The sequence below is a fragment of the Tympanuchus pallidicinctus genome, unplaced genomic scaffold (assembly GCF_026119805.1).
Source record: "Tympanuchus pallidicinctus isolate F22 unplaced genomic scaffold, pur_lepc_1.0 scaffold5, whole genome shotgun sequence".
Classification (NCBI taxonomy): domain Eukaryota; kingdom Metazoa; phylum Chordata; class Aves; order Galliformes; family Phasianidae; genus Tympanuchus; species Tympanuchus pallidicinctus.
In genome coordinates this window covers 26,657,954-26,679,744 of record NW_026294769.1, presented here as the reverse complement: position 1 = coordinate 26,679,744, position 21,791 = coordinate 26,657,954, and the positions used below count along the sequence as shown (strand labels likewise).

The 21,791-nt window shown below is 44.4% G+C and overlaps 1 protein-coding gene across 3 annotated transcripts in view; it reads left to right on the top strand.

Annotated features, from left to right (window-relative positions):
- Positions 1 to 1,009: 1,009 nt before the first annotated feature.
- The window catches only part of RALBP1 (ralA binding protein 1), a 31,554-nt gene continuing 10,772 nt past the window's right edge, over positions 1,010 to 21,791 (top strand). Inside the window, exons 1-3 of one of the 3 annotated variants that reach the window (XM_052703753.1) lie at positions 1,010 to 1,188; positions 13,470 to 13,676; positions 17,409 to 17,702. In XM_052703753.1, coding sequence (XP_052559713.1) covers positions 17,459 to 17,702 — 244 coding nt within the window. In that variant the 5' untranslated portion in view covers positions 1,010 to 1,188; positions 13,470 to 13,676; positions 17,409 to 17,458. Of the gene's footprint in view, positions 1,189 to 11,709; positions 11,850 to 13,469; positions 13,677 to 17,408; positions 17,703 to 21,791 lie in introns of those variants that run through there. The other 2 variants (XM_052703752.1, XM_052703754.1) reach the window with 2 other exon arrangements.

The window sequence follows — 21,791 nt, the reverse complement described above, 5'->3', positions numbered from 1 at the left end:
AATGAAGCAGGTGGCACGCTGCCACTGTATTAATGTGTCCAAAAGCTCAGGGATTATGTCCGAGGCTGTGGGAATGAATCGGGCTGCTTCTGACTGAAACAAATTCCCCTGTTGGTTAGGAATCCTGAAAAGGATTCAAGATACGCAGGTGCTTCACGTAACAGAAAAGACGAGGGATACAGAATTCTTTTGAATATCTCTGTAAACAGGATGCATGTGGAGATGGAGATGTGTTTCTTGGCACAGGTCTCCTCACGCCGCATCCAGCGTTTCTCCATTTTCTCACCCTCCACAGAGCAGCAAAGAGGAGCCGCAGACAATTCAAGTTCAAAGCGGTTACACGAGGATGACGGCTGCTCGCTTCCAGGCTATCAGTGTAAAACTCAGCAGCAAGGCTATCGAGGCGGGCTGGGTGTAAACATCCATGGAGCTGTGCCAGCTGCTGTATTCACATGCCGTGTATCTCGCCGGTTGTGTCACAAATTCTAAGGACTGTGGCTTACTGAGGCTTCAGTCAGACATCGCTAATGCTTACGTTTCCTTGTAAACCTGCTCAAATGGGGTTGTCTGCCCCGAGGGTTTCTGTGAACTTGACCCAGCTTTGTGAGTTTATCTCGGCCAGGAGGCCGCTGGAACTGGAATAGCAAGGGCACGCTGCTTCTCACAGTATCAGCTGCCGCCCCCAGCACGGCCGCTGTGGGGCGTTAGAAACGAGACGAGGCGAACGGACTAAAGCGCCACGGCTCCACCCAGAGCCGCCGCCTGCTGCACTGTCGCTCTTCTCTCCCCTCTTCCCGTCGCCGGGAGTTGTAGTCCGGCTGGCGGGAAGCCGCCCCACTCCGCTTTCGGTAGGCGTCCCCGAGAGAACTACAATGCCCACAGTGCTCTGCGCGCGGGAGTCTCCTTCCCCTTCCCGCTTCTCTCTCGCGTCACCGCGCGCGCGCAGAGCCCCTCCCTCCCTCACCCCGCCTCTCGCCCCCGGGCGCCCTGCGCATGCGCGGCGGCAGGAGCCGCTGCCCCGAGCGGCGGTGCGAGCGAGGGCGGCGGCGCCTGCGCGGTGTGGAGTTCGCGCCTCTCCTCAGCCGTCCTTGCGGGCCGGGCGGCGGAGGCGGCGGGATGGAGCGCGAGGCGGAGCCGCGTGCGTGAGGCCGAGGCGGAGCCGCTGCGGCAGCGAGCGGGACCCCGACGGTTAGTGCGGACGCCTCCTGTCTCGGACCCTTCGCCTCTCTGTGAAGGGCGAGGGAGCCGCTTCCGGGGCTGGCACGGGGGAGGGGGGCAGGGATAAGGGGCGGGGGAGGGGCTGACCCGGGGCCTAACCCCTCACTCAGCCCGGCGGCCGGCTGCCCGCCTCAGGCCCCTCCCGCTCACCTGGCCCGTTGGCTGCCGCCGGGCTGAGGGCGGCGTGTGGGGGCTGGGGACAGCCGTCCGCCCGTTCGCCTTCACCTGGAGGTCCCGTCCGAGCTGCCCTTACCGCTATCGGCGTTTTTCCGCGTGTTGGACAAGTTGTCTGCGTTGAGTTTGTTGTGCGTTTGTCGAGTGCTCGGCACGCTGTCGGCTACTTCGTGGTGTTATTTTGAAAACGTGTCTCTGCAGGCGGAGAATATCAGCGTGAGGTGCGTGAGTAATAGAGCAGATCTGACTGCGTGTGTTAGGGCACGAGCACACCGATCAAATGAAAGCATCCCTTCAGGAGAACGCCGTGCTCATCCCCCACCCTCAGTTCATGCAGTATCTTGGCCATCCTTAATGAGAAGATAATAAAAAATAGAGAGGTAGGACCATTTTGCTGGCTGCATAAAGCAGATTTGTGTAAATGTTTTGGTTCTAGTGCTTCAAGACAGCAGCAATTGAATTCTTATTCCCACTTCTCATCTGGAAGGCAGGGTTGAAATTGCATAAGCATTAAGGACCCATTTAGACCCAAACTGCTCTGTGATGATGTGAGCTGTGAACCTCAGCTATAATGCACCCATTTGAGCATAACAGTGAGGCTCTGTTGGATACGACCCAGGATTGTAATGGATGTGAGTTTATTAGCAAGCTTAAACAACAACAACAAAAATACGAAGGAGTCCCGTTTATTTTGTTTTTGATGCCATTTGAAATGTCATGGACAGGTTCTTATGAAGCATGGTGTGCTGTTTCTTCAGTTCATAGTCCTGTACAGTCAGTGTGAAACGTGCTCTGTAGGGGCATTTTTCTACGGAGAAGGAAAATAAGAAAGAATAGGCTGCTTATAAAGGATAAGAAGGGAACTTTGGGTTATCTGTTCTAGGGCTCTTATTTCTAACTTTGAGAAAATCAGTTGTTTTTTACTCTTCTCATGCATGTGATAAATGGTAGAAAGAGCTGCCTCTAAGTTAGAATGCAGTGCAATTCTGGCATTGTTCTCTCTTAGCAAAGGTACAACTGGGGGAGTGGAGGTGTTGTTATCTTCCTTGGAAAGTAATGATTTCGTTGTAGAGCTTCATGTGTTACTGTAGCTATACAGGTACTTCTTCTGTATGGTGGCTTGTTTCCATTTTTTCTGTGTCTGTATTGTGATGTGTTGCATTGATATTGCAGTGGCTGCTTTCTTGCTTCCAAGCTGTAGGTGTAGTTGAAGCTGATGTGCATATGTACTCTTTAGAGTTCTGATCTCACTTGTACCTTTTAGACACTTCCCTAATATGTTCCGGCTGTGTTTTCTAACAGCAAGGTTTTGAATGCTTGTGGAGCACATGCTGCTATTTCTGATGAAACTATGTCAGAGTTATATGAAGAAATGCTGTTGTTTAGTAATAAATACCCACAAATGCAAATGTTGTTTCCTTCTACAAAGCTTGGTGTCAGGTGGCTGGCCTCAAAATGTCAAAATAAAGTATAGTATGACACTTATCTTCATTAATTGTATGCCTGGTGTAACATACTAAGCCTTTCTCTGAACTAACACGTCTGATTATCTTAAATCAGTGAATGACTCACCACCCTTAAAAATAGTCAGTTTGCCATATGCTGGCTTCAGATTTTCACCTAAAGAATCTATCGGCTTGCTCTTCTGTTCACCAGTGCCTTGTGGACCTCACCTCACAAACTGCTGGCTTAAAAAAAACACACCAGTAACAGGAAACCAGAACAACAGAGTGAGCACACGGTCTGGCTGACAGGAGCCTGCAAGCAGCCAGTGCTCAGACAGGATCACAGACATGGTGATGCTGAGAGGTGACTGTTGTCCAAGTAGCCATTGTGTCTTCTGCCTGCTGTGGCAGAGACGACAAAGGTGAGGATGCAGGTTGATTTGTAGCAAAAGGAAGGCTGTTTGCCCATTCCAACAACCTATCAGAGTCATTAGGACTGGAGAAGACCTCTGAGATCATCTAGATCTGAGATCAACCACCGACCCATCCCCACTATGCCCAGTAACCACGTCCCTCAGTGCCACATCCACGCGATTCTTGAACACCTCCAGGGATGGTGACTCCACCACCTCCCTGGGCAGCCTGTGCCATTGCCCAAGGTTTTTATAGGGCTTGAAAATCCTGCCAAGCCCACCGCAAGTGCTCACAGGTAGAGATGCCAACAGGACCTGTCCCTCACCTTTTGGTCTTGACATGAGCAAATATAAAGTTGGGTGAAGCTGTGAGGGTGCTGTGCAGCAAAAGAACCTCTGATATTGGCAGCAGCAAGGAGTCTCACTTGTGAGGCTGAGTACCATCAGGGATCTTGTGCTCCCCCCCTTCTTCAGACTGTGTTGTAAGGGGGATGGCTGCTTGTGGGGGCTGGAAAGGAGGGTATCACCTTAGTAAGGGTGGTGACCCAATGATTCCATTCTTCCAGAACAGATTAAAAAAAAAAATTAGGGCTTGTTCCGTGTTATGTTAAAGTAGCATATCAGGAACAGTCATGTATTGTTTGACCAAACTGGGGGATGTGATTGGGGTTCTTAGTGTAGCTTATTACTTGTAAATTAAAATTAAAAAAAAAAAAGTTGCTTGTTTTTCCTTATCTAATCTATGAATTCCAAGCATGTATGAGAGACTGAGATCTGCCAATTCAAAAACATGAGATCACAATGTTCAGTGAATAGCTGAGCAGCCAAACACTGCCTGCCAGTAGTATTTCCTGTGATAAGTAAATAAATGTATTTAAGCAGAGAATACAGTTAGATATCTCTTTCCTTGTGTAGTTCCCATGACACAAAGCAAACAAAAATGCAGATCACAGACGTCTGCCCTGCTGAAGACCTTGCCTGAGTGCATAGAGATGCACTGATTTAGCTTCTGGGGGAAAGGGTTCATTTTTGTGCTCTATAGTCTGAAAATTCCGTGCTTCTGTCTGTATGATCTGGTGCAAGTCAGAAACTTAGTTCCTGTTCTGTTGCTCCGATAGCATGCCTGGGCTTTTGTATGTGGTATCACTGAGCTTCTTGCTGGAGAAAAGACATCTGGCAGGAAGGAGGAGCTTCTGGGTCTGAGCGTGGATCAGTGGAGCAGCCAGGGCTTGAATGGGATGAATGGGTTTAAAGGCACCGGAGCTGATGACAGCGCTGTCAGTGTGACACCTATAAGAAAGGAAATATTAGAGACAAAAACTGCAGTGTGCTTTCTTCACAAAAACTTCAGCAAGGATTTTGAAGTACTTCACTTCTCTTTAAAACCACACCTACCTTTTTAAAACAGGAGTTACATCTGAGAGTTAGAAACTGTAATTTTACAATATAATTTCTGTAATATCTTTTAGTGAAATGTAACATTTAGCTCACCCTGATAACTAGGCTTTCCAGCCTGTCCACGTGTGTTTTAAATATGAATTTATATCGCTGTTCTGAGTGCAGCATTTTCTTGAATATTGCAGTGAAAATACGTTGTCTCAGATATTTATGAACATGAAGTATGCTGAATGCAAAATATAAATTCTGAAGTTAAATGTACCAGCACTGAAACTCTCATTTCTTGTATTAGTAGTGTTCTTCTGCCCTATCTTGCTATCTGTGGAAATCTAATTATTGGTTGTTTTTCCCTCTAACAGAGTTAATTAATAACAATTATGTTAAAAAAATGTTAATAGCTTGAAATTAATAGCTTAATTAATACTGAGGGTAAATGTAATATTGCCTGATGTAACATTGTAAATTGGGAGATATTGAAACTACAGAAATCAGAAAATATTGTGAACCAACTGTTACATAAAAGCGTAACACCAGTCTTTATAAAGCCTGATGTATTTTTCAATGGAATGTTGAAAACATGGTTTTCTGTCACCTTGCTCTTTTAGTTCTCGCTTATGGTTACTTCAGAAGTGACGCTGTTCTTCTAAAACAATCTAGAGCACTTTTCATATTCAGTGGAGGGTTGTTTTTTTTCTTTTCATTGATTGAATGGACTGAAAGTGGGGGACTCTGGGGAGCAAACAACTGATGAGTAGATTTCCCCATAAGCTTCCTGGATTATTTCAGCCTAGTGGTTTTACCTTTTCTTATTCTTCACGCGTTTTAATCTTTCCAAATTCTGTAAGTGCTCTGTGTGCTAGGGACTTGTAAGCTAACCTTAAATGATCTTTCTCAGGTTGTGCTTCGGAATTAGGATTGCAGTTCTCCAGAATCTACATAGCTCGTAGATCAAGTGATTATTATCTATCTTATTTTGGAAATGGTTTTAAAAGCTCTTGGAGAAAATGAAATGCAGCTTTCCAGGTGAAACAGGAGCTGAGGCAGTTCTTACTTTGCCTGGATGGTTCACCAAATTACCGTGGCTGCTATACCTACATGCAGATTGAAATCCTAATTCTCCAACATCTAGAGCGTGCAGCCATATGTCAGTGCAGTCCATGATTGGTGTGTATCATTAAAGCAGTCAGTTACACAGACATTTGTAGCAGGTACTTTACACGAGGCAGTTATTAGCACTTAATAGCAAGGATTTCACCACTCTTAAAAATGCTTTATGTTAACTGAGTCTCAGTACTTTGGTTTTGACATGGGGGAGTATGATGACATTATTCTGGCCTGGTGTATATCAGGCTTCCATTAAATTACATGCACTGATTTATTTTGAAGTAGCATGACTCTTCTTGTGCAGACAACAGTTGGGAATGGCAGCCAGAGCTTGTGTGGTCCTGTGCTGTGTGCTAATCAACTTTTTTTAGTTAGAGATGGAGACTCAGTAGATGTGAGCCTGGGGCAGCATCATGGCTGGGACGTGTCCAATAGCCCAGCTGAAGTGCATCTATACTGATATACACAACATGGGCAACAAAGGGGAGCTGAAAGCCATTGTGTGGCGGGAAATGTATGCCTTAATTGCCCTCACTGAAACGTGTTGGGATCCCTCTTAGGACTGTAGTGCTGCAGTGGATGGCTGTAAGCTCTTCAGAAGGGACAGTCAAGGAAGGAGAGGTGGTGGGGTGGCTCAGTGTGTTAGGGAGTGGTTTGGTTTTGTAGAGCTCAGAGCTCATGATTAGGTTTATTCCTTATGGTTGAGGATTGAGGGGAAGACCAGCAAGGCTGACATCCTGGTGGAGTCTGTTATAGACTGCTCTACCAGCATCGAGAGGCATGTGGAATGTTTTAAAAGCAGCTGGCGGAAGTCACAGAATCACAGAATCGCAAGGTTGGAAATGACCTGCAAGATCATCCAGTCCAACCACCCTCCCACTCCTATTAGTACCACAAACCACATCTCGTAGCTCCTCATCCAGGAGCCTCTTGAACACTGCCAGGGACAGCGACTCCACCACCTCCCTGGGCAGCCATTCCAGTGCCTGACCATCCTTTGAGAGAAGAAGTTTCTCCTAATATCCAACCTAAACCTCCTCTGGTACAACTTCTGGCCATTTCCTTGGGTCCTACTATTTGCCTGGGAGAAGAGGCCAGACCTTTTTACACCACAACCTCCCTTCAGGAAGTTGTAGAGTGCAATGAGGTCTCCCCTGAGCCTCCTCTTCTCCAGGCTGAACAATCCCAGCTCCCTCAGCCGCTCCTCATAAGGTTTGTGCTCCAGACCCCTCACCAGTTTTGTTGCTCTTCTCTGGATGCGTTCCAGGGCCTCAATGTCTTTCTTGTAGTGAGGGGCCCAAAACTGAATGCAATACTCAAGGTGCGGCCTCACCAGTGCTGAGTAGAGACGGCTGATCACCTCCCTGCTCCTGCTGGCCACACTATTTCTAATGCAGACCAGGATGCCATTGGCCCTCTTGGCCATCTGGGCACACTGTCGGTTAATTGCTAGCCCTTGTTCTCGTAGGGGACTTCAACTTACTTGATGTTTGCTGGAAGTACAACCCAGCAGAAGGGAGACAATCAAGGAAGTTTGTGGAGTGTGTGGAAGATAACTTCCTGACACAGCTGGTAAGAGAGCCTGCCAGAGGAATCTCCCCACTAGACCCACTGTTTCTGAACGGAGAGACTGGTGGGAGATGTGGTTGAGAGCTGGTGGGCATAGCAACCGTGAAATGATGGAGTTCCTTGTTCTTCATGAAGTCAGGAGGGGATCAGCAAAACTGCCACCTTGGCCTACAGGAGGGCAGACTTGTGTCTGCTGGGGACATTGGTTGGGAGAGCCCCTTGGGTGGCAGCTGGCTGCAGGGGGCAATTCCTGCCTTACAGCCTCCTTGCCCTGTATATGCCTGTGGGTGTTTCAGTGCTCAAGTGTGGCATTTTGCAACATCTCAGCCCAGGAGGTGGTGATGTTGATTAGAATAATCTACTAAGTTTATACATATTTACACTGACTTTCCCCTTGGCTGTTGAGTGAATCTAGGGCAGAGGTAGCAAACTCCCAGCTCCAGATATACTGAACAAAATAACACCATTTATAAATTTCCATAAAGGCCAAGTGCTTCATGTGGTATTGATGAAGAGTTGTCATTGACCTTAGTGGGAATGTGCCTGATCAGAGGTGATCATATGGTCTTCATTTTTATGGGGAAACTCACAAAAATTATTCTATTAAACAAAATCCTTTTGCATATAGCATTAGTTAGATAGGCATCACCATCTACTCTAGCAGGTGTTAATCCTATAGGTATAACATGGGCCAGTGAAACCATTACTCTGTTGGCATGACTCGAAATGGATCTCCAAATGAAATGAGCTAGACCAGAAAAAAAATCTTTTTGGTGTATTAAACTGCATAATAAGACTTTGCTAAAACTGCTGTGACAGAAAAATGTCACTCCTGTCTATTACAGTTCAGTTAGGAAAGCATTTGAGTGCAATCCCACCTTAGTGTGGATTTTACTTGTGGACCTAATAAAATGCTGGTGAAGGCAGGGTGGGAGGTTTTTCCTTCTTTGGTTTCAAGGTCGCAGCCACCAGCGTTAGCTTGATATTATACAAGACTCTTCTACAACATCTTTGATTTTGGCTGAGACAGAATTAGTAAATAATCATTAAAAAATGGTCAGAGAAGCTGTTATATGAGCAGTTTCTCTAGATCAAAGTCTTCCTTTGTTTTTCCCTTCTGTTGCCAGTGCAGAATGAGCTCTGTCTCAGCCACCATATTTCTATTTTGGTGTTCACCATTGGTATGATTTGCCTGCATTTTATTGCATTGTGCGAGGTTTTAAACTTGAAAGAAATCATCCATAGAAACTGATCATCTGTGTCATGTGTCGCACTGGAAAGGCATCCAAGTAAAGCTGTTTTTAGTTTCTCCTTATGTTATAGGGTTGTCAGTTCAAGCAACAGCTTGCAATTTGCAGAACTTTTTGTCTATTTAGTATGTGGTGGCAAAAAGGAAATATGAAACTCAAGAATCTTAATTTTCGTGGTTTTAACCATAAAGGTTTGTATGGCATTATTTTTACTTCCAACTTATTTCTGGGAACTGCAGGCCTTAGAGTTGAATAGTCCATATAGAAACATAGAATCCTTAGAGTTGGAAGGGACCTCTGAAGGCCATTTAGTCCAACTCCCCTGCAGTGAACAGAACGCTTTAAAATAAAAATAAGGAAAAAAAACAGACTCTTGGCACTTTTAATAGTTCAGTCACTCAGTGGTTTTTTGTTTTTTAAACTGACTCCATTAAGTGCACTGCTGTCCTGGAGCTGCCTGAGATGGGGGAGCAGAGTGTGAGTGAGTGAGTGCACTAGCTGAAATCTCTGTAATAAGAGATGTCATCTTGGTCCAGCACCTGGTGGAAGTATAAAACTTAGTTTAAATTCTCTAGGTCATGCTGTATGACTGGCTGCATTCCTTTGGTGGCCAGAGAGCTCTTCAAAAGAGGTGAGATGAGAATTGTACAAAACTTGTGAATAGTCCTGAGGGCAAACAAAACCTGAGATAATCCCATATTTGTTGAAACTGTTTGAATTCCAGGGCGGTGACACACTGGAACAGGTTGCCCAAGGAGGTTGTGGATGCCCCATTCCTGGAGGCATTCAAGGCCAGGCTGGATGTGGCTCTGGGCAGCCTGGTCTGGTGGTTGGCAACTCTGCACATAGCAGGGGGTTGAAACTAGATGATCTTTGTGGTCCTTTTCAACCCAGGCCATTCTGTGAAAAAAAAAAAAAAAAAAAGAAGATCCTACAAACCCACAACCTTTTACTACATTTTTCTTTATCTGTTGTGTGGTAAAAGTAAAATTTCCTGCTCTAAATTTAAAAAGCACAAACCAAATTCTTCAAGCTGTTTCTGAGAATTAAGCTGGCAGGGAAGAAAAATCCCATTTCTGTAATGAACAAACATTTCAGTAATCAGGTTAGCCTTGTTAATGCCATCTGTATTTTAGAGGGACAACTTAAGACTTACAAGAGATGACCTCCTACATTTCCTTGCACATGGGTGGGCTGTACTTCTCAGAAGCCATAATTAGAATTGAATGTGGGAGAAATAGAAGGTGGCAAGGGAAAACCTGGGAAACGGTGTGCAGCCAGGAGCTGAGATTAGGTGAGACATTGGGTGTGAAGTGGAATGGTGAAACTGAAGTTGCACGGCTCTCACTGCTGAACACCTGGGTGGTGAGAAGGAGGTTGTGAGAAAGACAAGGTGCAGCTCAGCCTGGGATACAGAGACACAAAAGCATTGAATGGGCAATTAGTATGCTGGGCTTGAGCAAGATGAGGGGAGGTGCTGGGATTGGGTTATTTTGTGGCAGCAACGCCGTGGGAACTGGGAGCGGGATATGCAGAAGGATCGGAAAATCCCAAACGCTGAACCAGCTGTCTTCCAAGAAGTTTGAAAAATGAGGAATTATTCCCTGTGTGGGCAGCAGCAGTTGTGATGGAGGTATCCAACTAGTCAAGATACTCTGCAAAAGCAGAGTTACAGCACCTGTGTGCCTCATGAGGCTGAGTCCGGACATTCTGCTTGTAACTTCATGGAAACATGCTATGCAGAAAAATTAAACAGCAGCTCTTCCTCTTGCCAGTTATTTCCAAGGGTATCTCTTGCTTATGGCTGTGATTATAATATAATGTTCCAGTTTGAAGCCATTCTCATGACAGTAGATTCTGCTGGGGGAGGAGATGGGGAAGGGCCTGCCAAAAGGGGCATGGGGGTAGCGGTGGATGGGAAGATGGACATAAACCAGCAGTGTGCACTCGCAGCACAGAAAACCAGCCGTACCCTGAGCTGCATCCAAGGAAGTGCGACCAGCAGGTCTAGGGAGCTGATCCTGCCCTTCCACTCAGCGCTGGTGAGGCCTCACCTGGAGTACTGCATCCAGATGTGGAGTCCTCAGTACAGTAGAGACATGGAGGGTGTCCTGTTGGAGGGCATCCAGAAGAGGGCTACAAAAATGATGTAAGGGGTGGAACACCTCTTCTACGAGGACAGGCTGAGAGAGCTGAGGCTGTTCAGCCTGGAGAAGAAAAGGCTCAGGGGAGCCCTGATAGTGGCCTTTCATTATCTAAAGGGAGGCTGTAAGAGGGAAAGGGGCAGACTCTTTAGCAGTGTCTGTTGTGACAGGACAAGGAGAAATGGTTTCAAGCTAAAAGTGAGGAGGTTTAGATTGGATGTAAGGAAGAAATTTTTTGAAGTAAGGTTGATGAAGCATTGGAACAGACTGCCCAGAGAGGTGGTGGATGCTCCAACCATGGAAACACACAAGGTCAGGTTGCATGGGGCTCTGAGCAGTGTGATTTGCTGTAGGCATCACTGTTCGTTGCAGGGGAGATGGACTACATGACCTTTAAAAGTCCTTTCCCACTCAAACAATTCTGTGTTTCTATAAGGGATTGATTGTTGCACTCTATTTATGCCTAGGTTTTCCCCCCGGCCTACCTGCTTGAGCTGGCTGTGGAACAGGCAGTTGGATGTACATGTCATGGTAGGCTGCAGCAGGGAAGGAAGGTGGTACAGCAGAACAGTCAGTGTGGGCTGCAGGAATATTCTTCGCTCCTGGCTAAGGCAGAAGGCAGAATCACAGAGTGGTCAGGGACTTTTCCTTCTGCAGTTAAACTCTTTCGTTTTAGGGGCGTGCTTTGTAGGAAAGCACTTAATTCTCCCCCAGGGATCTCAAGATTTGTTTTTCCCAAGATAGATATAGAAAATAGCCTGTAAATGGCATCCTGATGAGGTCAACAGAATTAGTAGGCTAGAGGCTATCGTACTGCGTTTCCTGAAGTGAACTAAATTAAAGGGTGTATGTTACCACATATCTGGAGATTTCATCACTATGTGATGGGAAAGCACGTTTCTGGTGTTTCTGAAATGTCTTGGATATTGCTTTATTTACTTTAGTGTTTATTTGCAGATTGTCTTCCTAATGAATGGAGTAAAGAAGGACTGAATACTTTCGGTGAAAGGGAGTAACTCAGATACTGCTATATATTTGGAATGTGAGCTGGTCCTGCAGCAGTCCATTCAAATGTGGATGTGTTGTAGCTCTCTTGGACAGCTAATGTGTTTATCTGTCACCACCTTTGAGCTGGTATGGACTCAGAGTAGAATTTGAGATGCCTCGCATGGTACTGTGATCACAGCAGACTGCAGTTAAATGAGAAAATGCATGTATCTATTTATATTCCTTTTAGAGCTGTTCTGATGCTGGCGTTAGTTTTGGAAAAAAATAGTTTGCCCGTGTGTAACTTGAATTATGTGATTGCAAACTTTTAAATTAAATTTTTTTATCATTCTTACAGTACCATATATCTTGTAAAGTACTTGTAGGTTTAGAAGTTGAATGATGTTCTACAAAAAAAACCCAACATCCAAATTAAAGACCCTTCTTGAAGCTTTAATTAATCCCAATCATGGTAAGTGAATGACACATGAGAGAGTTGCTTAATGCTATTTGTGTGGTTACTCCAACTTGTGAAATATTAAGCTTGCTTTACCTGCCTACACGATGCACTTCCCTCTCTCTTCTTGTGGCTGCGCTGCCCTGTTCAGCAAAGAAAAGGGCAGTGTTTGTTAAATAAAATAGATGTCAGTTTGCTATGTGACAGCATGAACTGCAGTAACTTACTTAGTACTCTGTCATCTAGTCTCTAAGTCATCTTTGTTTCTGAAGTGCTTTGACCACAACTAGTAGTTTTTCTTCTTTTCTGGCTCACTGCTTTCCAAAAATGGAACATTGCTTATTGCTGGGGTGGTTTTGGCCCCAGTGCAGCATGCTGCATGTCTTTGGATAACATCACTTTGTCACATATGGCCACATCTTCTGGGCTGAAGACGAGTAATGATGAGGTGCTGCTGTGTCGTGGATCTTGCTTTTGTGTAGCTGTGACAGTGCGTTTTGACAGCTGAGTGTTCACACCTGACCTCCTTCCTCTGATTGCTGACTTCTTGGCACTATTTTCAGCACATCATCCAGATCTCTCAGTATAGCTGTGTGTGGGGACATGGGCCGACATGGGGGACACCCGCCACGCTTTGGATGTGGTCTTACATAACTGCTATTGCAGCCGAATTCCCAGTGGCCTTTTTTCTGCTCAGTAATTTTACAAAACAGCATCTGTGCATGCAATCACCTGCTTTAATTTACTTCAGCTCTTGTAATTGGTTACGGGGTACAAAGTCTCAATGTGGTGCAAAATTGAATAATGGTTTTATACTTTTGTAAGTATACTTATATACTTTTATACTGCATGAAAGAACTGTGAGTTTGGTCTTTCAACTCTGCCTCTCTTTAATGTGTTAATGCCATTTTTTATGTCACACTATAACAAATGAGATTGTATTAAAACTGTCTGTTACATCTTTCTCTATTTTTGTTTTTTTTTTTTTTTTCCTACGGATTTCTCAAACTTTGCTTGTTTACATTGTTTTTCTTTGGGCTGATTATATTATTTTATTTTACTTTAGAAGAGAATTGAACTGTTTTCAAGAACAAGGTTGTTTTAGCTCTGTAGGCATCTCTCTTTTTCTCCCTAGCCCATGTTCCTGTCTTTGTGGTCGTGAAAGATGTTGGAGTCCCTGTGTTAAGGATATACCTTTGTCTCCCAGGTTTAAAACCCTTTTTAATTTGGATTTGACACTTCTTTGGGGAACAGAGGAAAGGTTACAGTTCTGCACGTGTTCAGTAACAGGTTTTTGTTTTTATGTGCAGTGATGAATATCAGATCCATGCTGAGCAGGAAGATGCTTTCTGAAACTTCATTTTGGGATATTGACAAGAGTAGCTGCGTCTGAGCCGGCACTGGGACTGGGAAAAGTTCTCTGCTGTTGTCATATAACAATTTTATTGGCTTCCTCAGGAAGAAGAATGAAATATCGAGCAAGCAGGAACTGATGGGAGTCTGCTGTGGGAAGGGAGGTAGGGAAGATGATAATTTCTTACATTACTTGGGAGAGACTGAAGGCAGGTGGGAGAAATGAGGACGAGGTGAGAAGGTCTGTAGTTAGGAGGAAACGAATGACTGCAGCAGAGAAGAATATCTTGGAGGAAATGGGAACCAGTAGCTAATGAGAAAAGGAGGAAGAAGAGGTAGAGTTGTATCTGCAAGCAAGCAGCCTGAATTGACCGAGTGAAGATCAAGGGAGAGGAGTGGGTGAGACTGTGCAAAAAGTGTGGGTCACAGAGGCCAAAGCACGCTGTGTTGTGACGTGCTGAGGATGAAAAAGAAATCAGACTGGAACTGTGGGAGTACCAGCAGTGAGTGGTAAAGAAATCGAAGCTTGTAGTTATGAGGAAAATAGCAAGAATGAGGTGAAATTTGGGTCATGAAGCTGTGTCTGCAGCATCACAAACATGAACCGCGCAAAGAGGGGAGGTTGCCTTTGTGACACCATGGTTCTGCTGCTCCTCTGCTTTCTGCCTACAGTGCTTGTTTTGAGCTCTTCCACTGGCCAGCTCAGCAGAAGGAACCTGCTGGAGCAGGTAGCGAGCTGAACTATGCTACAAAGGGGTCTTGTGACTGATCTACTGCAGTTGGGGTGGGGGAAGGAGAAGGAGTGTTAATGTGTCAGCAGTGGGCTGTTAAACCTCGTGACTGAGTGAGAAAAGAAGCAACTGGAAGCAAAGAGCAGCAGGCTTGGACTGGAGCAGTCACAGACTGGGAAGAAGGGGTCAAGTGTGAGGGAGAGTTTGGCAGGAGGATCAGCCCATTAGGAGCATTCCTTCTCAAAATGCAGAGAAGACCCATGATTTTTCAGTCACGCCATGTCTTGCTGTCAGCAAATATCTGTAAAAGCCAGAGGAGAAGCACAGATCTGTGTGGTAATAGTATGTGAACATCCATTAGTAGGAGTGGAAGAGATGTTTGTGGTAGGCCTAAGGGTCTGCTTCTGATAAGCCATGGTGTAGTTTGAGCGCGATGGAGTTGCTCCTTTATTTCAAGGTGTGGGAAGTTATGGTATAGGATAGTAATGCCTTCTTAAGGCTGTAAAACAAACAAAACATACAAAACAAACACAGGTGCACTGTAATTTTGCATTTACAAATATACATTGGTTTTTTTTCTTCGTGTCTCTATGCTAGCAGAAATAAAGAATGAATCATACAAAAGATCTCATGACTGCTTTGTTTCTTATCTTAACCCCGTGCCTTACTGTGCCCTATCTGAGTTCTTATCTGAGGAACTGTTGATTCCCATAAGCACCGTGTGAGTGATCTGCAGCGAGGTACTTCTCTTCATATGTAATTAATTTCTCACTCTGGTCTGCATACAGGCAGTTGAAAGATGAGAGTTTAGAAACAATTCAAAAGCAACAACAAAAGCCGCTTAGCAGGACGCATCTAGATTATTAGCCTGGCAAAATACCATTCCATATTATGTTTGTCCTTATTCTGCCGATCTGTAAATGAGCCCCCAGGAGCTGAGTAACTGAGGAAAACACAACTGCAGAGTGCTGTGTAACGGATGGGCTGATTCTGACATGTTTTCCAGGTTGCTGTGTGTGCCTTTACAGTGACGTCGTTCTCACCCTCCATCACAGAGTTGGAGGAGTTGGAAGGGACCTTTACAGATTGTCTCATCCAACTCCTCTGCGTTGAACAGGGACTTTTTGCACTTAACCTCTCTTGCCCACATTAAGCACAGACCCATTTGTAGATGTGGTCTACCCTATTTGCTACAAAATATGTGTTTCTAATTTACGTCCCTGAGCTGCTGTTGAAGTGCTGTCCGCTGTTAACAGCTTCTGGTAGATTTTGATAGGGCTCCTTTCAGCTCTGGTTTTGGGCTTGTAGAGTTTTTTTGAGTTAAGAACAGCAAATTTTGCAGATCCGATACTCGGGTGAGACGGAACAGTTTTGCCAGTCTGTGTCACTGGTAGTACTGAACGTGCTTTAACGTAGTTGAAGGTCTTTTGGTATGTCTAAGTCTGGAGCTGTAAAGGCTAAGATGTTTCTCCTAAAATGTATTCTTACCCGTTAAACACAGTATCAAATTAGTACAGCAGTGCAATATTCAGTATCCGTGAAAAATATGAAAATACCCAAGCAGCACATCAGAAAAGAAAAAGGCTCTGTGTCCTGTTAATGCTATTCTCCTTAAAAGAGGCTTTCTGCTACAAGTTAGTTCAGTGTGTGTGATGTGTCAGGAGTTCCTGCTTAGCCAGTAGGTATCCCGTTTCCCTAAATATGGGTTTTATAAAATACTGAGTATCTGTATTTGCTTCTCTTCCTTAGCAAAGTATTGACTGATGTTTACTCAGCATGTCTACATTAAGCAGCAGGAGTACCAGAGATGACTGCAGAGTCTAATGGCTAGTGCAGAAGCCTGAGCTGTTATTTCTGGATATGTTGTTACAATAACATAATTCTCATGGAGATAGGTCTTATGTGGTGTTTGTGTGGAATCTTTGAGGCAATTTGAGGCAATGGCTACACAGTCACCTTGATCTCTTTGTCTGCAGAGCAACTCCTTCCTAATCTCATCTTTGTGGTTGCTATCGCACTTTGTATGGCTGCACAGACAACCAGGTTATGGAGCTGGCAGCTTCAAAAATGATTGTTTTCCCTTCTGTTTATCTTAGAGTAGATTTAGCAGGCTTTTAAGCTGCAGCAAAGCAGCACAGACTTAAGTTAGATTAAAGTTCAAGTTAGCATGTAACTGTGACTTGACCTGTCATTTAAGTGTATTAACAGGTGTAGGAAATGGCTGTTTTCCGCCCTTGGGATTTGCTCTATTTTTTCATAGAACCGTAAAACACTCTGGCACCCACAGAGATCATGGAGTGCAGCTTCTCGCTCCAGGCAGAGCGGTGTTCAGTGACAAAGGGCCAAATTCAGAAAGCTGACGTTCCATGTGGCATCACTGTCCTGTGGAATTCCAGAAATTCATCTACATTGGGAATTGCTCTTTGCTAATGAGTTCCATTACTGGGAATTTACGTATTGGTTTCTTTTAGCAATCTTCATCTTAGTTTTAATTTTGCCAGAACTCCCTATGAAAAAGCGCAGAAGGATCTGGGTACAGAGGGTCTGGTGTAGCCTCTTCAAAAGTTGAGTGCTGATTGCTGCATACCAGGAAAAACAAACAGTTCTTCTTGTTCTATCTTCTTTACATTTGCATAATTAGATGATGGATTTGATTTCAGGACTTTTTTTTCCCCCTCTCTTATGCAACAGGTTAGGCAAGTTCTTATTTGCATTTATAAAATATGCTTGAGAAAGATGAAAGTGGTCTTGGTGCAAATGCAGTCTTCATAGATACTCTGAGCTTCCAAACAACCCTATTTTATTTCAAGATGCAAAGTTAGCTGTTTCATAACAACTGCCTCTGAATTTTGTAAGAATTTCTCTATATCTATATTCTGATACTTAGTAAATAATGTTTGGTGTGGTGTAAAGCAAAGCTGGTTAAAATAACAGCTCTCCTATTGTGTTAGCATGACTTGGCAGCTAATGCTAGATTCTGCAAGCACTAAGCTTAAGGCCTGCTCTGTTTTATTGTTGCCTCATGACATCAGGTGGAGTGTTCCTTGTAAAAGGCATTGATGTTTGTTACATTTCCAAGATAGAGCTCTAAACGAAGTGCTTTGAAAATGACTGTTAACATTTTTTTTCATGGTTTTTTGTTTGTTTTTCTTTTTCCTGCTACAGGTGTGATGGACAGGTAGCAGAAGATTTCACTTTGATATCAGGGAATCAGAATGACCGAGTGCTTCCTGCCTCCCACCAGCAGCCCCAGTGAACACCGTCGGGTAGAACACAGTGGGGGTCTTGCTCGTACTCCCAGCTCTGAAGAGATCAGCCCTACAAAATTCCCTGGGTTGTACCGTACTGGTGAGCCTTCGCCACCTCACGACAGCTTGCATGAGCCTCCAGATATAGTATCTGATGATGAAAAGGAGCATGGGAAGAAGAAAGGAAAATTTAAAAAGAAAGAAAAAAGAAGTGAGTAGGCGACCTCTTATCTCATGCTTAAGTCCTTTTTCTCTGTTTCTCAAAATTCCCTGGTATTCCCAGTGTTGGCTTTATTGTTGTGGTTTCTTCCTCTTTAAACCTGTTTAGGTGTGAAGGAAGTGAACTTACACAACACACACTTTGTGCAATACCTGTTTCTCTTCATGAAAAGGACTTTTTCGTTGTTGTACAGGCAATGAGCACATGCCAGAATTGCTGATAAACTGCCTTTAGCAGTGTGTTGGTAATTGCCTGGCGTGATAGTCCTATAGCATTATCAGTTCAGATCCTGTGTGGAGATTTCCAAGTGTATTTCCAAATAGATGCTATTTGAAATTTTAGCTGAAACACTAGTGAAAGTAAAGCTCTAAATTTGACCTGAATTTTACACTTCTAAATTTGAAAGACTTGGTTTAAACAACATTTAACTTGTCTCTTTTTTCATGCCTTGTGTATTCAGTGTTTGTTATTACTTAACATTTCAAGCTTTCGTATGCACACTGTACCACTCATTGGAGACTAATAACCTGCATCCTTTTTTGCATTAGCTTCTTAGTTTAGTCTAATCATGCAGTTTTCTCCAATCCAATTCCAACCCTCTAAAACCTAAGTATCACAGCCACCCAATTCTTGACAAAGCTTCACAATATTTTTCCATGTTTTACATTGCCTTTGTACATGGCCCAAGTGCTGGATGTTATGGATGCCTTTGTACCTCTCTAATTCCTAGAAGTGAAACTGGGAGTACCAAAGCCAATGAGGCAGCACACAACATTATGGCTTTTTGGAATGAATATGATGACCATTTGTAATAAACATGCACACATTCAAATAATTACTCATTAAGAATTTGCAGCCGCTGCACTACTTTTAATCAAAGTGATTTCCTGGATTGCAGGAATTGTTGCTTCTACCACAGTTCAGAAGACCTGTGCCTAAAGGGTACTGTAACTCAAAACCATGTTACCCTCTAGTTAAAACTAACAACCAAAGTTCCTACAGGTTTTAAGAAAGCTTATACCTTATATATATACTAATACTGAATTGCTGATTCTCTGGGCAGCCTGGTTGGCGACCCTGCCCATGGCAGGAGGTTGAAACTAGATGATCTTTGGGATCCTTTTCAAGCCAGGCCATTTTATGATCCTATGATAAATTCTGTATTAGTTGGTTCTAAAATAAAGCCATTGTCTGTAGGGCTTTTCTTGTCTTTGCAGATCAGCTTTGGTAATGCTGCCCTCCTGACTCTAAATGTATGCCGTGAATGCCGTGTATGAATTTAGAATTGTGAGAGATCAGCATTATATACAGTATGGCTTTCTTTGTGGTGTAATCTGCATGTCTCATGGCAGGAGTCAGACTGAAAACTGAAGAGGGAAAATGCTACTTCAGCAAGTACCTGCAGATCTGTACACTGCTAGCAACATAACTGCTCTTTTCCACAAGAGATTATAACACATTGTACAGCTGATGCAAAGCAATTTTTTGTTAGAGGAGTTTAGAGGTGAAGTATAAAAATGACATACATGCAAAATGCAGGAACAGTCACATCTTCTCTTGCAGCTGTAACATAAAAAGCATTCAGCGTGTCCTAACCCTATTGTATGTATGTCATGTAATTACCAGTCAGATATAGGATTGAGTTGAATACAAAGCTTCTGGTATCTCTTGTGCAATCCAAACATGGTGATTTCTGCAGATATACCCAGAACATTCTACTTATGTAATTGAACAGGGGTATCTGGTGGCTTTTCTGCCCGCCTGTTTTGACTTTTTGGACAATACACAACCTGCTATGGTTATGTAATTTGGTGTTTAAACAACTACTTGTTGATCACTTTAATGAGAAACATTTGATGCCTTCACCTGTCTTCAACACTGATGATGGGCTCTGTGAGACCCCCAGAGCCCTGAGCTGGAGGACTATGACTGCAGTAACAATAAACTCCCAGCCAACTCTCAAGTTGGGGTTGGAGGGCTATAGTAAATGAGGTTACATCAGGCTGGTGGGCATCACTAGTGGGGTGCTGTAGGCCTCTATTTTAGAGCCAGTTCTCTTTAACGTTTTCATCAATTACTTAGATGTAGGACTTCAAATTATATCGGTAAGTTTGTGGACAATGGTAAATTGGGAGGAGCTGTTGAATCCTTTTGGGGCAGAGAGGCCTTGGAGAGAGATCTTGACAGATGGGAGGAGTGGGCAATCACCAACCACGTGAAGCTGAACAAGAGAAGTGCCGAATGCTGCACATGGGATGGGGCCAACCCAGATAGGTGTACAGCCTGTGGACAAGAGGCAGGAGGGCAGCCCCACAGAAAGGGATCTGGGGTTATGGCTGACAGCAACTCAGACCTGAGCCAGCAGTGTGCCCTGGCTGCCAGAAGGGCCACCCACAGCCTGGGCTGCACCAGGCCCAGCACTGCCACCGGGCAGTGGGTTGTGTGCTCTGTGCTGTGCCACCTCACCTCCAGCACTGGCTGCAGGTTTGGCCCCACTGTATAAAAAGGGCATCAAACCATTCAAGGGCATCCAGAGGAGGGCTACAGTAACAATGAAGGATCTAGAGTGCGCCATGCAAATTTAGGTCCCTGTGTTTGCTCGGCACAGAGCAGAGGAGCTGAGGGGAGGCCTGACGGCGGCTGCAGCTCCTGACAGGGAGCGGAGGGCAGCGCTGAGCTCTGCTGTGTGTGACAGCGACAGGGCCTGAGGGAACGGCATGGAGCTGTGTGAGGGGAGGGCAGCTGGGGGTGAGGGACAGGGGCTGCAGCACAGGGTGGTGGGCATGGAACGGGCTGCACAGGGCTGTGGGCACGGCCCTGAGTGCTGGAGTTCAAGGAGCGTTTGGAGAACAATTCTGGGTGGTCCTTTGTGGTCCTTTGTAGAAGTTGTGCTCAATCCTTGTGTCCCTTCCGAGTTGGGATATTCTGTGATGTAATGTAACGTTCTACATTTAAAATTACCTGATTTATCGCGTGCTTTCAATTATTTTTCTTCTGTATAAATTTGGGTTGTATTTCAATATATTGTGTCTCTGGTGAAAGAGGTGCTGTAATATTATTACGGGAAGTACGGTTACTTCTAAATAAAATTAGCCTACTCTGGAAGACATAGAAACTCCCTTGTGGTATGGGTGAGAGATTCTCTGTGAATCTTTCATTAGTATACATTTATAAACTTACGTTGCTGAGACAAAGTAGGCTGGTTTTGTATGTGACTTGCTGCTTCATGTCTTCTCGTGAAGTCAAGAAATACCAGTTTCAGTAACGTGCTGTTACTGGTGTTACTGAAGGACTTGAAGAGCATTAAGAATTTGTTTTGCAGCATTGAGTGTTGCAATGTGGTGCTTTGCTTATTGCTGGAATCAGCCTCCAAGTGCAGGCTCCTTCTGCTGACTGGCACTGTGTGTGCTGACACTGGGCATGGTGTTGGGAAGAACCCCACTTTGTTAGATGGGACACTGTTACAGCTACCCAGGTGGAGGCGTTGAGGACAGATTGTTCCAGGCTCCCTTTGGTGAAGATTTAGATTTTTGCTCCGGGGTGACATCTGGGAACCCCATCTTAAATCTGTGCCAGCCCCATCTCGTTCTGACAGGAAGTGATGGTGAGGTGTACTGCTTTGTCCTGCACCTGATACATCAGTGCTGTCCCTATCCCAGAACTGAATCCTTAGCTTATGCATTGCAGATTTCCCTACCCATTTTCATTTCTAGTTTACAAGAAGAGTAAGCAGTGATACAGCGATATGGGGAGGTCAAGACCTGGTTGCTGTTTGTTCTATTTGTTCTCCAGTAAGTCTTTCTCCATTCTTCCATGGAACATGTGTTTGGTTGTCCTAGGAAAGAGTCCAGGATGGGAAAGCTGGTCAAGTGATTGTAGTTATTTGATTGTAGTCCCACGTTTTAATACATTTCATATTTTTAACTATTAAACACTACTTACAAAGCATATAAGAAGGCTTCAAAATATAGAGAGCTCTTTGGATGTGCTGAAATTCTGCTGGTAAACTAGCTGCAGCTTTTGGAACAGGTGAATAAAGGTTGTTTTGCACGAAGTGTCTCGCCTGCAGACATACAACCT